Source organism: Propithecus coquereli, unplaced genomic scaffold (genome assembly GCF_000956105.1).
Source record: "Propithecus coquereli isolate 6110/MARCELLA unplaced genomic scaffold, Pcoq_1.0 Scaffold164, whole genome shotgun sequence".
In the NCBI taxonomy this organism is placed as follows: domain Eukaryota; kingdom Metazoa; phylum Chordata; class Mammalia; order Primates; family Indriidae; genus Propithecus; species Propithecus coquereli.
In genome coordinates this window covers 4,247,766-4,262,294 of record NW_012140969.1, presented here as the reverse complement: position 1 = coordinate 4,262,294, position 14,529 = coordinate 4,247,766, and the positions used below count along the sequence as shown (strand labels likewise).

The 14,529-nt window shown below is 56.3% G+C and overlaps 1 protein-coding gene across 4 annotated transcripts in view; it reads right to left on the bottom strand.

Annotated features, from left to right (window-relative positions):
- Positions 1–235: 235 nt before the first annotated feature.
- CC2D1A (coiled-coil and C2 domain containing 1A) overlaps positions 236–14,529 on the bottom strand; it is a 17,308-nt gene continuing 3,014 nt past the window's right edge. Inside the window, exons 3-29 of one of the 4 annotated variants that reach the window (XM_012641476.1) lie at positions 12,998–13,113; positions 12,839–12,904; positions 12,435–12,569; positions 12,100–12,334; positions 9,184–9,308; positions 8,783–8,855; positions 8,541–8,612; positions 8,319–8,449; positions 8,167–8,239; positions 7,207–7,340; positions 6,930–7,044; positions 6,676–6,848; positions 4,980–5,102; positions 4,830–4,888; positions 4,629–4,745; positions 3,248–3,321; positions 3,114–3,172; positions 2,940–2,991; positions 2,751–2,850; positions 2,566–2,656; positions 2,122–2,259; positions 1,970–2,034; positions 1,351–1,414; positions 1,133–1,259; positions 911–987; positions 778–825; positions 236–703 (exon numbers count right to left, since the gene is read on the bottom strand). In XM_012641476.1, the coding sequence (XP_012496930.1) occupies positions 683–703; positions 778–825; positions 911–987; positions 1,133–1,259; positions 1,351–1,414; positions 1,970–2,034; positions 2,122–2,259; positions 2,566–2,656; positions 2,751–2,850; positions 2,940–2,991; positions 3,114–3,172; positions 3,248–3,321; positions 4,629–4,745; positions 4,830–4,888; positions 4,980–5,102; positions 6,676–6,848; positions 6,930–7,044; positions 7,207–7,340; positions 8,167–8,239; positions 8,319–8,449; positions 8,541–8,612; positions 8,783–8,855; positions 9,184–9,308; positions 12,100–12,334; positions 12,435–12,569; positions 12,839–12,904; positions 12,998–13,113 (2,663 nt within the window). In that variant the 3' untranslated portion in view covers positions 236–682. The remainder of the gene's footprint in view (positions 704–777; positions 826–910; positions 988–1,132; positions 1,260–1,350; positions 1,415–1,969; positions 2,035–2,121; positions 2,260–2,565; positions 2,657–2,750; positions 2,851–2,939; positions 2,992–3,113; positions 3,173–3,247; positions 3,322–4,628; positions 4,746–4,829; positions 4,889–4,979; positions 5,103–6,675; positions 6,849–6,929; positions 7,045–7,206; positions 7,341–8,166; positions 8,240–8,318; positions 8,450–8,540; positions 8,613–8,782; positions 8,856–9,183; positions 9,309–12,099; positions 12,335–12,434; positions 12,570–12,838; positions 12,905–12,997; positions 13,114–14,529) is intronic. The other 3 variants (XM_012641477.1, XM_012641478.1, XM_012641479.1) reach the window with 3 other exon arrangements.

Sequence of the window (14,529 nt, the reverse complement as noted above, 5' to 3'; positions counted from 1 at the left end):
ACCAAGTACAACCACGCGTGACCCAGCCACATGTAAACCCAAGGCCAAGGCCACCTGCTGAAGAAACGTGGGTGACAGATGTATGGACCCTCCACAAGCACACTGTCCTGTCCCAGCCTGCTCCTCTGGAAGCACCTCCCCAACAACCCTCGGGGACACTGGGGGAGGGTGGGGAGACCCAGCCTGGCCACCAAGGGCCAGAGCAAGGAACAAAGACAAGACAGAGCTGAGCAGGGTGTGGCCCTGGCTGTTTATTCTGAGTGTTGGCCCTGGGGGCCCAGCTGGGCCAGGGCGACCCCCTGCCGGCCTCAGCGCTTCTTTGGGGTATAGGAGGGTTCAGGGTTAAGGCTGGGGAGGGACAGGAAGTAAAGTGCTCGCAGGGGCCCTTGGGGCTTGTCCCAGCCGCCCTCCCCTCTCTGGGGCAGGCCAGAGGCCACACATCCCTGGACTGTGCAAACAGGACTCTCTGGGCCCCCAGCCAGGCCTGGGTGAGGGGCTGGCCGGCATTGTCCTGACGCCCCCAGCCAGGGAGGCTCTGGCTGGGCTGGGGGCCCTGAGGGGACGAGTCCAGAACCGATTGTCCACTGATTGTCTACGTGTCCGGCGGGTGGCTGTGTCAGCCCTTCCCTGGGCTGTGGGTCTGCTACCGGCTCCTCCAGGGGCCGCCCGCCCCGTCGGCCGCTCACCTGCGGAGCCGCTGCAGCTGGGGGACAGGCCACTGGGGTCAGGGAGGGCCACGACCACAGCGACCCCACCCCCGCCTTCTGAGCCCCTCACCTCACTCTCCACCAGATTCCGCCTGTACAGCGCCTCCTTGGCAGCCTCCTGGGGGGACGGACAGTCAGTGGGAGATCCCTGCCGGCCCCACCCTGTGGTCACCTGGTGCCCACCCAGCCCGTGCCTGGCTCACCCTGCTGCCATCATTGCCCAGGCGCCGCGCGGCCTCCGTGTAGAACTGCAGCTGCCGCTCCAGCTGGGCTGCGTACTCTGAGGGGGCAGAGGCGGGGTCAGGGTGGGAGCAGGAAAGTGTGGGCATCCCGTCGGTTGGGGAGGGACTCGGGGCCCTCCCCCTCCCCCACCGTGCCTGTCCCCAAGCCCCTCCCTCACCAGACGCCCATGTCCAAGCCCCTACCCCGCCGGATGCCCGCGCCTCCCTGTTCCAGCTGTGCCCTCTGCCACTGGCTGCGTTGCACGATGTCCTGGTACTGCTGGGCCACTTCTGGGGGCACTGGCCGCCGTGCCTGCCTGAGGGCCAGGATCTAGAGGACACAGAGGAGGCTGTCAGGGCCCTGCCTGGGCCTGCAGACGCCCCTGTCCTGCCCCACCGAGCGCAGCGGGGCGGGCATTCACCTTCCGCTCCAGACGCTCCTGGTCGAAGGCCAGCACGCTGAGGCTGTGCAGGTTCCGGGCTGATCTAAGGGGTAGGGGAGGGATGAGGGGCTTCAGGGACTCTCCCTGCCCAACCCTGTTCATTCGACATGCTGGGCATGGGGCTGCAGCGCCAGACAAGCGGTGTTGCGGAGCCCACAGCCTAGTGTGGACGATGGCTACACACCCGGGCAACTCTGATGCCTAGTGGTCAGGGAGGGTTTCCTGGAGGAGGTGAGAGTCAAGTTGGGACCCAAAGGAGGAGTTAGAGTTGGTCAGAGGAGCAGGAAGCAAAGGTCGGGGTGGGACACTCAGGGCACTGGAACACAGAAGCCCAGAGGCTAGTGACAACTATGCACAGCCATGACCCACAGGAGGGAGAGAGTGGGGAGAGAGAAAGCTGGATATATTGGCAATGGTCAGATCACAAAAGGTCTTACAGATCAATCCAAGGAGTTTAAACTGGATCCTCCAGGAGAAGAGGTGCCAGGAAAGGTTTTGAAGCAGGAGAGGGACATTTGTGCCTGGTGGGAAACTGTCCAGGAGGGGCTGAGAGGGTAAGAGGGGGTTCCCTCCAGCATGGCCTGGCCCAGCCACCTACCTGTTCCCTGGCTCCCTTGCAGGGGCAGGCACAGGGGGGGCCTTCCCTTTGGGCCCAGCAACCTGCTTCAGAGGAGAGAGTAAGTCCTGTGAGTCCTGGGCCCCCTGAACCAAACCTCCCCCACTGGGGCTGCTGGTGGGCAGGGGTCTCACTGTGGGCACAGCTGCTGGCACGGGGTCGATGACTAGCCACCTCTCTGTCGTCGTCTCCAACTGCTGAGCTGTCAGCGGTTCCCGAATCCGGACCATCACCTCCAGCCGCCCCCCTGTGGGCCGGCGACCGTCCAGGACCTGGGTGGGGGTGAGAAGACGCTGCAGGTGGGAAGCAGGAGGTGGCTGTAGGCCCAGGGACAGGGACAGGGACAGGGAGACCCAGGGTGATTTCCAAAGTATGAGCCCACAGGTATGGCTGGGACAGCACCTGACCCTAACGGAGCAGGGTGCGGGAGTACTTAGCGCTGGGCTGTAGGGCTGTCTGGGACCCTGAGGGAGGGGCTGAGTCAGCAGAGGGGCCCTTGGGGACTCGAGGCAGCATTTGAACAACACTAACGCGAGGCATGGCCACGCCGGCACGTGCGGATGAATGTCCCCCCTCACCTCAAGGATCTCGCGGACCTCGCACGCCGTCTCCAGGGCGTCCAGCTTCAGCTGTGCTGTCCCCAGCACCCGGTCGGTCTTGAACAGCCCCCTGTGTGTATGGGTGTGTGGCGAGGGGACAGGATGGCTGGTCCAGGACAGCTCCCCTTCCTGGAGCCCACCCAGCACCTGTGGCCCCGGCTCACCCCTTGTGGACCACTTCGAACTTGATGCCTTTGGTCTGGATGGCCCGTCGGAAGCCGCGGTGGCTGCGGTTGATGCAGAGTTTGAACTGCTCCTTGAACTCTATGGGGGGAAGGAGGGAGACGGGAGAGGAAGTTGGGTGGGATCAGACCATGGTCGCCTGTTCCTTCTCCTCCGGGGTGGGGGCTCACCAGGGGAGTCTGTGTTCTTGATCACGCTGGTCTTGTCTTTCTGAGCTTCTTCCTGTGAGCAGAGGGGAGGCAGGAACTCTCAGGGGCCCGGGGCCTGGCCTTGAACCCCTTCTGTCTGACTCACCTCCTCGCCCACCAGTACTCCAGTCCTCTCCTCCCCAGCTCCCCACGTACCACATTGGGATAGGGGAAGTCGAACCGAACAAAAACATCCAGGTCGCCAGGGGACAGCCCTGTGGGCAAGAGAGGGTCAGAGCTGGGCAGAGAGTGGTCCCCGTGACCCTGACCCCAGCCTGCAGCCCCCTCACCTGGGGGCGTGGGCAAGTTGATGCCCTTCACGATGAATAGGAGCATGTCGTTGCTGCTGAGGTCAGGGAAGATCCTTCCGTGCAGGCGGGTGGGCAGGGAAACAGAGGCACTTCAGCCCCACTGCCCGCCTGCCTTCTCTTCCCTCAGTTGGGGCAGGGCACAGACCCCACCCTGGTCTTTGGGGATGTCCCTGCTCCTGGGCCCGAGTTTTATAATCAGACAGACTAGAGTTCTCTGTAAAGGTCTGCCATTGGGTCCTTTCTTTAATCTGCACATATTCATTTGGTACCTACTATGCGCCAGCCACTGGCCTCACTGCTGGGGGACCTTCCCTTCGTTGAACAATATTTCTTGAGCACCTACTGTGTGCTGGCCAGTACCCTAGCAGCTGCAGGACCATCCCTTTGCTCAGTATTTCTTGAGTACCTACTGTGTGACAGCCAGTGGCCTTGCCGTTGGGGGATTTTCCCTTCATCTGACAATATTTCTTGAGCACCTACTATGTGCCAGGCAGTACCCTAGCTGCTGGGGGACCACCACTTCACTTTCTAGTTCTTAAGTGCTACTAAGCACCAGATAGTGTCCTTGCTGCTGAGGGAACTTCCTTTCATTTAACGACACTTCTTGAGCACCTACTATGTACCAGTCTTGCCACTGTGGATGTAGGAGTAAATGAGACAGCCCAGGTCCCTGCGCTCAGTCTAGCTGAGCCGGCCGATGACCACAGATACGCGAAGGGAGAAAAACAGAGCAACTTTGCAGAGAATTCAAACAGGGGAGAGAACACAACATGCTCAGAGGGGCTGCTTTAGATGGGGTGGCCAGGGAGGGCCTCTCAAAGGGGAGGTGACATTGTAGGTGACTCTGAATGTCCAGAAGGAGTTGCTATGTGCTGGGTGGGGACATACTTGGTACGTATGAAGGACAGAAAGGGGTTTTGTGTAGCAGGAGCTGAGCAGAGTAGGGACAGTGGGCGGAGGTGCGGTGAGAGGGAGCCGGGCTGTGCGGACGTGGGGGAGCTGGGGCAAGGGCGCGGGTTACCCAGGGGCGGCTGCACCTAACCTCATCTAGACAGTGGAGAAGGTGATCTCCACTCCTCAGGGCGTAGAAAAACTTAATAGGAGCAAGACCAACAACCACCAAAACTGTAACATGTCTCTAGGCTCCCTCATCCCCAAAAGTGTTTCCAAACGTGTCACTGTTACTGCCACCTTCACCATCCTTCACTCGCACCTCATGCCTGCCCCAGGGCCTTTGCACATTCTGTTCTCCCACCACCCACCCAAACTTTGCTCCGGAGGCAAGACCTGCGCTGGCTTCTGGGGAGCACGAACCCCTCCCCAAAGGGGTGTCTGGGCCAGCGGGCCATCGGAGCCTTACTTGATGACACTGAAGGTCCTCTGCTCAAAGCGGGCGGCAGGTGTGGGGAGACCCCGGGCGAAGGCTTGTTTCAGGGTGTCCATGCTTCGCTTACAGTCCTCCGCCAGCTTCTCGAACCTGCCAGTGAGGGGTCTCTGCTCAGGTCCCCGGCCACAGGGGTGGGCTGGGGGTGCAGATGGCTGGCAGGGGTGGGGCACTTACTTGCTGGTTTCAGCGATGTTGCCCAGGTGGGTGAATTGGTTAGAGTGGTTCAGGCACATCTGGGGGAACAGAAGGGGCAGTGAGGGGAGGGGAGTGAGGGTCGTGACCCCGGGGGCACAGCTGGCTGCCCTGGGTCGAGGGCCCACTCACCTCATGCTGCTGCCTTATCAGCTTAGTGAGGTCGCCGTAGCGCCGGACGGCCTCCTGAGACAGGCCGGGGCCAGGCCGCTGGACCAGGGCAAAGTCGTCCTTGTTGATGGGGGCAGGCGGCACCTGGGGAGGACGAGGCTTATGGGCAGGGCCCACCAGGGACTCTGCGGAAATGTCACCTCTTCTTGGGGAGGCCTTCCCTGACCACGGCCTCTGTCCTGTGCCCTACTCTTTCCTCTTGGTCCTTCCACTGTCCACTGTCTCAAGATCATCCCTCAGTCATCCAAGAAATCATGTATGGAGCCCCTACTATGCTCCGGACTCTGTTCTGGGGCTGGGGACACAGCAGTGTACAAGAATGACCAAAACGCCTGCCGTCGTGGGGCTGACATGCTCTTGGGGGAAATGGGTGACATTCAGAAGAAATCAGTAAATCACGTGCTAGAGTAGAAGGTGATAACGGCGAGAGGAAAATCAGAGTTGGGAGGAGGAGCAGAAAGTTCCAGGTTAAAGGGAGGGATTTGAGATAGGAGGTCAGGGGAGTCCTCCCAGAGACGGTGACGTCTGAGCAGAGACCTAACAAGGGGAGCAAGTGAGCCAATCAGGTATTGGGGGAAAGTGTTCAGGCAGCAGGAACGGCATGTGCAAAGGCCCTGAGGTCACACTATGATGAGGAAGTGATGAGCAGATCGTGCAGGGCCTGTGGGCCACGAGAAGGGGCTGTATTTATTTGTGTGTTCCCGTGGTCACCCGACTAGAATGTCTGCTCTCAGGGTGGGGATTTTTATGTTCTGTTCAAGGCTATGTCCCCACTGCTCAGCACAGGGCTGGACACTGGGTATGTGCTCCATAAATATTTCCTATTGTGGATGCTGCTCCATGGCATGAGATATCGTGGCTGTTTTGTTGTTATTATTATTGTTTTGAAGCAACAGGGTCTCACTCTCTCGCCTAGGCTGGAGTGCAGTGGTGCAATCATAGCTAACTGCAGCCTCGAACTCCTGGCCTCAAGTGATCCTCCTGCCTTGGCCTCCCAAAGCGCTGGGCTTACAGGCATGAGCCACCTTGTCCAACCTCTCCCGGCTGTTTTTGTTGGAGGTGGGGACTACTGCTCCCAATTCCCCAAGGAGGAAAATGATGCTCAGAGAGAAGTGAAATAGTCCTGCCCAAAGTGGCAGAATGTTACTGTCTCCCCAAATCTGATCCCTTCTCCTTCCCTAGTAATGGAATTCTGGTGGGACTCATGGTGGCCCAGCAAGAGACTACATGTCCCAGACTCCCTTGCAGCTAGGTGTGGCCATGTGACTTTGTTCTGGCCAATGAGAGACAAGTAAGTGATGTCACTTCCTTTAAAGGAAACCACTAGCTCTGCCTTTCTTTCTCTCATCCCTTCTCAAGGGGCTGGATAAGATCCACTTACATGATGTGGACAAGGACGACCTCCTAGGGTGTGGCAGAGCAATAAGGGAAAGAACCTGGGCCCTAAAGGACCTCCAGTTGCAGAGCCCAGACAGTCTTGAGTGTTACATGCAAGATAGGTTAAATGTCTGTCTTATTTCAGGCTTAGGGGGGCCTATTTGTTACAGCATCTTAGCCTGGCCCCGGACTAATACATTCCAGGTCACGTGGCTGCTAAGGAGCCGGAGCCTGACCGGCAGGTGCCTGGGCAGTTCCTGCAGAGGGCTGGGAGATTCACCTTGGTGATGTCCACGGGCAGCCCATTGCGCGAGGCCTCCAGCATGGGCTCCAGCCCCTTGGCTTGGCGCAGGTACATCTTGGCGCCCTCCACGTCGTTTTTCTGCTTGGCTCGCAGCGCGGCCTGTAGGAGCTGCTTCTTGCGGCCCTCCAAGAAGGCCAGCTGCTGCTGGGCTGTGGATAGAGGGGCCTCTGTGGGTGCTGCCCAGCCCACGGCCAGGAAACAGGTAGCCAGGGTGCAGAGGGGGCACCTACCTCTGGTGGATGTGCCTTTGGGGGCTGCTTTGGCTGCAGGGGCTGGTCCTGACTGTGGAGCCCTTGAGGATGGGGCCTTGGGCTGGACCGTGGGGGCCGCAGGGCTGTTCTGCTGCTGGCGGAACAGAGAGGACATCAGAGATTTCCTAGCACCTGCGATGAGTGCACTCCCCAAGGGTCAGGGCCCAACACTGACCACAATGGCACCTTAATGGATCCCCAGAACTTTACTTGGCTGCTGTCCCCTGCCTCAGGGCAAGGCCTCGGTCTCTCATACCTTCTTAGGCACCTCATCCTCTTCATCCTCTGGGCCTTCGTCCTGGTTGGCCAGCTTCATGGCGGTCTCCAGGACACCCACCAGGCTCTGCTGGGTGGGCTCGGTGGCCTCCAGGCCCTGGATGGGGGGAAAGCCTGGGCGGCCAGTCGGGGCCCGGTCAGGAGGGAGAGCACCCATGCCATCAAGGCAGACGTGCATTTCCTCCCCCACCTCCGGAGTGGCTTTTATTTTTTAATTTTTTAATTGAGACAGTCTCATTCTATTGCCCTGGGTAGAGTGCAGCGGTGTCATCATAACTCACAGCAACCTCAGACTCCTGGGCTCAAGTGATCCTCCTGCCCCAGCCTCCCAAAGTGCTGGGATTACAGGTGTGCGCCACCACACCCAGCCATCTTGGGCCTTTAAATCTACTTGGGAGCTGCTGCTGGTCCTGTGTAGACACCAGGCCATTCCCAACCTCCCTCATGCCTCTTGGCTTCTCTCGCCTGATCCCAGGCCTTGACAAGGACTGTGGCGTCCTGTGTGAGGTGGTGCACTGGGCACTGGGCCTGGAGGGGTCCTGGAGGACCAAGATGCAGAGAGACAATTGCTCTCACAAAGGCTGCACAAGGAGCTCTGAGAACGCAGAGGAGGGCTCTGATCCACTGGGGGCTGATGGGAAGCTAAGCAAGTGTCTGCAGAGCTGATACCTGAAGACTGGGGAGGAGTGAGTTGAACAAAGAAAAAGACAGAGGTGGGCTGGTAATAGGCTCTCAAAAACATCCCCTGATTTTCAGTGTTTGCCAATTCCCATGGTGTCAATGCTTCTATTATGACCAATGTCAAGCTACCAACTGTTTTAACAAGCTTGCAAAACTCCTGTGTGTGTAGCAGCCAGCTCCCTGAGCCTGTGCCATCAGAAGGAACAGCATCTGCAAAGGTCCAGAGGCAGGAAGGGCAGGAGCGGGAGTGGAGCCTTACCTGGGGGCACAGGCAGCTCAGCCACATCCACGGCTCGGCCAGCCTTGTGGGCTCGGATGGCATCTTGGTATTGCTGTGGGGGATGCAGGTGTTAGGGCTACCTGGGGGAGGTCTCTGGGGGCTGCCCCCTCACCTGCCCAGCCCCCTCGCACCTTAACAATGCGCTCGTGCATGCGAGCCTTCCGCTGGTCCCCCTTGCTTTTGGCCTGGGCCGCGGCCACGTGGTAGCGTTCCATCCGCTGCTCCAGCGCCTCCAGCAGGGTCCTTGGGGCTGGGGGGACCTCTGGGCCGGACAGGGGGCAGGGTTAAGAGTCAAGCGAAGGGGAGACTATGTGGCCCCAGCCTGCCCATCCCAGAGGGTCCTGGGAGTCTACCTGGTGTGGCGGGTGCTGTGGCAGGAGTCGGAGGCTGTGGTGTTGGTGACGGTGGGTCTGGGGGCAGCTGGTCTGGGGACAGAGAGGTCCAGTCCAATGAGGGGCTTTGCTTACCCACACCCACCCCAGGCTGATCTAGCCCGAGGAGGTCTCTGGGCCTGACCAATGGGGGCGGCAGCACCAGGGAGAACTTAGTGGATGCCTCAAACCGTCCCAGAGAGTGTGCAGGACGGGGTCCTCACCAGGTGGAGGGGGCAGGCGGGACAGGTCCACGGGCTCCCCGCGGCTCAGGGCCTCCAAGATGGCATCAAAGCTCTGGGAGAAGGAAGGAGATCAGGGTAGGAGGTTGCAGTTGGGGGCCAGGACCCTACAGGAGCCCCCATGCCCTGCCACGCCACGGAGAACTCCGGGCTCTATCCCTTCTTTTGCATCATCGTGCTCAATCCTCTTCCGATACTTACGCCCATTTCACAGAGGGGGAAACTGAGGCTCCAGGGGGTACAGTGAACTATAGCTAGGGAGTGACCAAGCTAGGATTGAAACTTGGGTCTGCTTGACTCAGTAGCCCAGGGACTTTGCCACCAAGCAATGTTGGGAGCATCCTGCTCGCCCCCTGCCCCCAGGGCTGCCTGTCTGGACGCACCTTGGCCACGCGGAAGTATCTGGCGGCAGCAGTCATATCTCCCTGCTGCTTGGCGTGGAGGGCAGCCAGCTTGTACTCGTGCTGGCGGCTCTGCAGCTGGGCCAGGGGGCTAGGGCTGCAGGGACCTGGAAGGGGGAACAGCACACAGGGAGCCTCTGTTGCCTGGGCCAAGTTCACCGCACAAACCATTTCTATTTCCATCTCGCAACAAAGACTAGGGTTGGGGCCATTTTACAGATGTGAGAACTGAGACTCAGAGAGGGGATGTTGCCTCCCCAAAGTCACACAGCCTACAGATGGCAGGGTGAGGACTCACCTCCCCAGGCCTGGCAGGCTCTAGAGCCACTGCTGTTTTGTCCCCAAGAGAATTAGGGAAAATTTTATTTATGCACCCTTCCACGCTTTTAACTTGACATCTGTCATTTTTCATCTTGCGTTTAAAAAGTGGCCAAGGTTTTTATTCCCAGTGTCTTGCAAATATTGACAACTTGAAAAGGAAAACTGTCACACCACACATTTAAATGGAATTAATGTCTTTTAACTACTTTGGTGAGTTGAAACTCACCAACGTACCAACAGTCACTTCTTACTTTTTTTTTAAATTGTGGTAAAATACACATCAAATTTGCCATCTTTTTTTTTTTTTTAGAGATGGGGTCTTGCTATGTTGCCCAGGCAGGTCTTAAACTCCTGGCTTCAAGTAATCCTCCCAGCTTGGCCTCCCAAAGTGCTGGGATTACAGGCGTGAGCCACTGCACCTGGCCAAGTTCCACTTTAACCATCTTTAAGTGTGCAGTTCAGTGGCATTGAGTACATGCACGTTGTGGTGCAACCATCACCACCATCCATCTCTAGAACTTTCTCGTCTTCCCAAACTGAAACTCTGTCCCCATGAAACGCTAACTCCCCATCCCCCTCCCCATTCCCCGGCACCCACCATTCTACTTTTTATAGATCTGACTGTTCCAGGAACCTCATATAAGTGGAATCATATAGTATTTGTTTTTTTGTGACTGGCTTATCTTATTAAGCATAATGTCCTCAAGGGTCACCCATGGTGTGGCGACTGTCAGAATTCCCTTTCTTTATAAGACAAAAAAAATATTCTACTGTATGGATAGACCACAGTTTGTTGATTTACTCATCTGTTGATGGACACTGGTTGTGTCCACCTTTTGGCCATTGTGAATAACGCTGCTGTGAACTGGATATGCAAATATCTGTTTCATTTCCTGCTTTCAATTCTTTTGGGTACATACCAACACTTTTAAAATATATTTTGGGTCCCACTTTTAGCAATTGGGAATCTTCTCCTCTTATTTCCAGCCATATTCCTCACAGAATTTCATCCTAACATGATATATCCGTGTCCTTGAAAGCCTTTTTTGCCTACCCTATCGTATATTTATATAACCAAAATACATTTATGCAATGTGTTTGCAAAAGTTGGGAAACCCAGGACTTGCTGCTTTTTAAACAGTGTGTTAGTTATAGTTTCAAATAACATGCTCAATATGTTTTCGGGGGAAGTGTCTCTAAATTTAAAGCAATAAGTGCAAATTTTTTTTTTTTTTTTTTTTTTTTTGAGACAGACTCTTGCCCTGTTGCCCTGGGTAGAGTGCAGTGGTGTCATCGTAGCTCACTGCAGCCTCCAATTCCTGGGCTCAAGCGATCCTCCTGCCTCAGTCTCCCAAGTAGCTGGGACTACAGGTGTGTGCCACCATGCCCTCCTAATTTTTCTATTTTTTGTAGAGATGGGGTCTTGCTCTTGCTCAGACTGGTCTTGAACTCCTAGGCTCAAGCAATCCTCCCACTTCAGAATCCCAGAGTGCTAGGATTAAGGCGTGAGTCACTGTGCCCAGTGGTAAATTGTTAGTTTAAAAAAATTTACAGTATAATAAATACCCCACCCAGTAGCTACAAAATCTGGAAACACCTGGAAAACAGCATGCATTGTACTTTTTTCAGATGGTCAACTGGACTCACTGCTTTAAACTTAGGTGTAATTCTCTGAAAAGGTGTCTGAAGGTTGACATTGGATTGGTTTTATTTCCTCTAATTGTAAGGCTCTCAGTGTTTAAAAAATTTTCTTACAGAGCCTGCAACATAAAAATTAGCCAGGCACAGCGTCTAAGTCTGTAATCTCAGCTTCTTAGGAGGCTGAGGCAGGAGGACGGCTTGAGCCCAGGAGTTTGAGGCTGCAGTGAGCTATGATCATGCCACTGTACTCCAGCCTGGGCGATAGTGTGAAACCACAAAAAACAAACACACAAAACAAAATTTTCTTCTGGGTTGAATTATCATTAAAATTATTATTAGCCATACCTAAATATATCAATTTTTTTTTTCGAGGAAGGGTCTCGTTGTGTTGCCTAGGCTGGAGTGCAGTGGTGTGACCATAGCTCACTGCAGCCTCAAACTCCTGGGCTCAAGCCATCATCCCACTTCAGCCTCCCAAGTAGCTGAGACTATAGGCACCTACCACCTTGCAGCTAATTTTTCATTTTAATTTAATTAATTTAATTTAATTTTTTATTTTAAATTAAAAAATTGCCCAGCTAATTTTTAAATTTTGTTTTTTGTAGAAACAGGGTCTTGCTGTGTTGCCCAGGCTTGTATCAAACTCCTGGCCTCAAGTGATCCTCCTGCCTGGGCCTCCCAAAGTGCTGGGATTACAGGCATGAGCCACTGTGCCCAGCCTGAAATGGTAAATTTCAGATATAGTACTGTGACAACAAAAAAACCTCTCTGTTTGTCTGTGTTCCCCTTGGAAAGTACTCTGGGGACATGAGGACTCCCGGACAGGAAATGTTGAAAATATCTAACAATCAGTGCAAGGCCTGCACCCCTACCTGCGCGGCCTACCCCTGAATAGCCCATCAGTACCCCGCATGAGCCTAGCCCTGCCCAGCCTACCTGGCGGCAGCTGAGGCTTGGCTGAGGTTGGGGATGAAGCTGGGGCGGTGGCAGGAGGCCCCTCCAGGGTGACTCTGGACTCTGTGGCTGGCAGGACTGAAGGGGCCGGCTGGGTGGGTGCAGGGCTGTGGCTGGGCATGGCTGCTGGGCCCTTTCCTATGGCCACGGGCGGCGGGATGTCCTCTTCGTCGATGGCGTTGCCCTTCCGGACGGAGGCCAGCAGGTTTTCCAGCGTCTGAGACAAGGCATGAGGGTGGGGTTGGGAGAAGCTGGGAGCTTGGTGTAGGAGGGGTCAGGATGGTGGGGTCCCAGCACCCTGCCCTCTGCCTACTCACTTTAAGCCCCCGGTCATAGCGCCGCATCTTGGCGCTGTCTCCAGCTTGCCTGGCGCTTTCCATTGCTGTCTGGTAGAGCGCCAGCCTCTCCTGCAAGGTGGCCTCCACCCCCGGGGAGGGGGCTGAGGGCTTCGGCTGCAAGAGGGGCCAGGGGCATGGTCTGGGTGGTGACCCCACTTGGGCTGCTGCCGCCAGCCCCTCCCCACACCAACAGTCAGCCATAGGTCACCCCTGGGCCAGGCTCTCCCGCCTTAGTGGGGCAGAAATCCAGGTCCCTGTTTCCCAGCGGAGGAAACTGGGGTCAGAGGCATCATGTCACACAGCTGAAAGGGGCAAGGTGGGCCTCAAAGCCCAGGCTGTCCATGGGGTTGCGGTTCAAAGGAGCAGGGTTGTTGGGGCTGTACCTGGGCCACAGGTGGCTGGGGCTCCGACGCCTTCTGCTCTTCTCCAAGGACCTCATTCAGCTCCGCCTGCAGGGACACATGGCCGGGAGTGGGATGTGAGGGCCCAGTGGATGGGGGCGATGGATGAAGAGCACCCCCCACCCCACCGTGGGTGCTTACAAGCAGGTCGTCATCCGTCTCCACGTCATCCTCATCCGTCCCCTCCTCCTCTTCCTCGTCCGGGTCTCTCATGCAGAGTCTGGCCATCTTCTCAATGGCCTCCATGGGCAGAGGACCTGGCAGCAAGGGGAGGCCCCAGCTGGACCCAGATGTTCCAAGAGCCGCCCCACCTCCCCATCCTGGACACCCTCGGGCCCTCCCTGCGTGGTGACCCCACCTCTCTTCTTCACGCAGCCCCAGTTCCAGGGCTGGGCCACCTGAGTTCGAACCTCAGCTCTGCAGCTTTCTCACTGTGGGACCTTGAGCAAGTCACTTTCCCTCTCTGGGCCTTAATTTCTCCATCTCTTAGATGGGGGTAACAACAGTTTCTGCCTTACAGGTAGGTTGGGGGAATGAAAGGTAAATGAAGCTCTTAGTACAGTGTATGGCCAGTATCTTGTCAGTCGTATTAGTCTCATTATTTGCGGTACCCATGTTCTATAAAGTGGCCTTGAAAACTGAATTAGTGAATCCGCAGGACCATGGTTCCTAGAGGAAATTCAGGCTTAAGTTCCTATGAGCTTCCAATCACAACATTTTCACCAACTGATCAATACGTTACATGTGTTTCTGCTTAAAGACACCTCGGATATATATATTGTTAACTCATTAACTTTGTTTTTTTTTTTTTTGAAACAGAGTCTCACTGTGTTTCCCGGGCTAGAGTGCCGTGGCGTCATCCTAGCTCACAGCAACCTCAAACTCCTGGGCTCAAGCGATCCTCCTGCCTCAGCCTCCCAAAGTGCTGGGATTACAGGTGTGCGCCACCACACCCAGCCATCTTGGGCCTTTAAATCTACTTGGGAGCTGCTGCTGGTCCTGTGTAGACACCAGGCCATTCCCAACCTCCCTCATGCCTCTTGGCTTCTCTCGCCTGATCCCAGGCCTTGACAAGGACTGTGGCGTCCTGTGTGAGGTGGTGCACTGGGCACTGGGCCTGGAGGGGTCCTGGAGGACCAAGATGCAGAGAGACAATTGCTCTCACAAAGGCTGCACAAGCAGCTCTGAGAACGCAGAGGAGGGCTCTGATCCACTGGGGGCTGATGGGAAGCTAAGCAAGTGTCTGCAGAGCTGATACCTGAAGACTGGGGAGGAGTGAGTTGAACAAAGAAAAAGACAGAGGTGGGCTGGTAATAGGCTCTCAAAAACATCCCCTGATTTTCAGTGTTTGCCAATTCCCATGGTGTCAATGCTTCTATTATGACCAATGTCAAGCTACCAACTGTTTTAACAAGCTTGCAAAACTCCTGTGTGTGTAGCAGCCAGCTCCCTGAGCCTGTGCCATCAGAAGGAACAGCATCTGCAAAGGTCCAGAGGCAGGAAGGGCAGGAGCGGGAGTGGAGCCTTACCTGGGGGCACAGGCAGCTCAGCCACATCCACGGCTCGGCCAGCCTTGTGGGCTCGGATGGCATCTTGGTATTGCTGTGGGGGATGCAGGTGTTAGGGCTACCTGGGGGAGGTCTCTGGGGGCTGCCCCCTCACCTGCCCAGCCC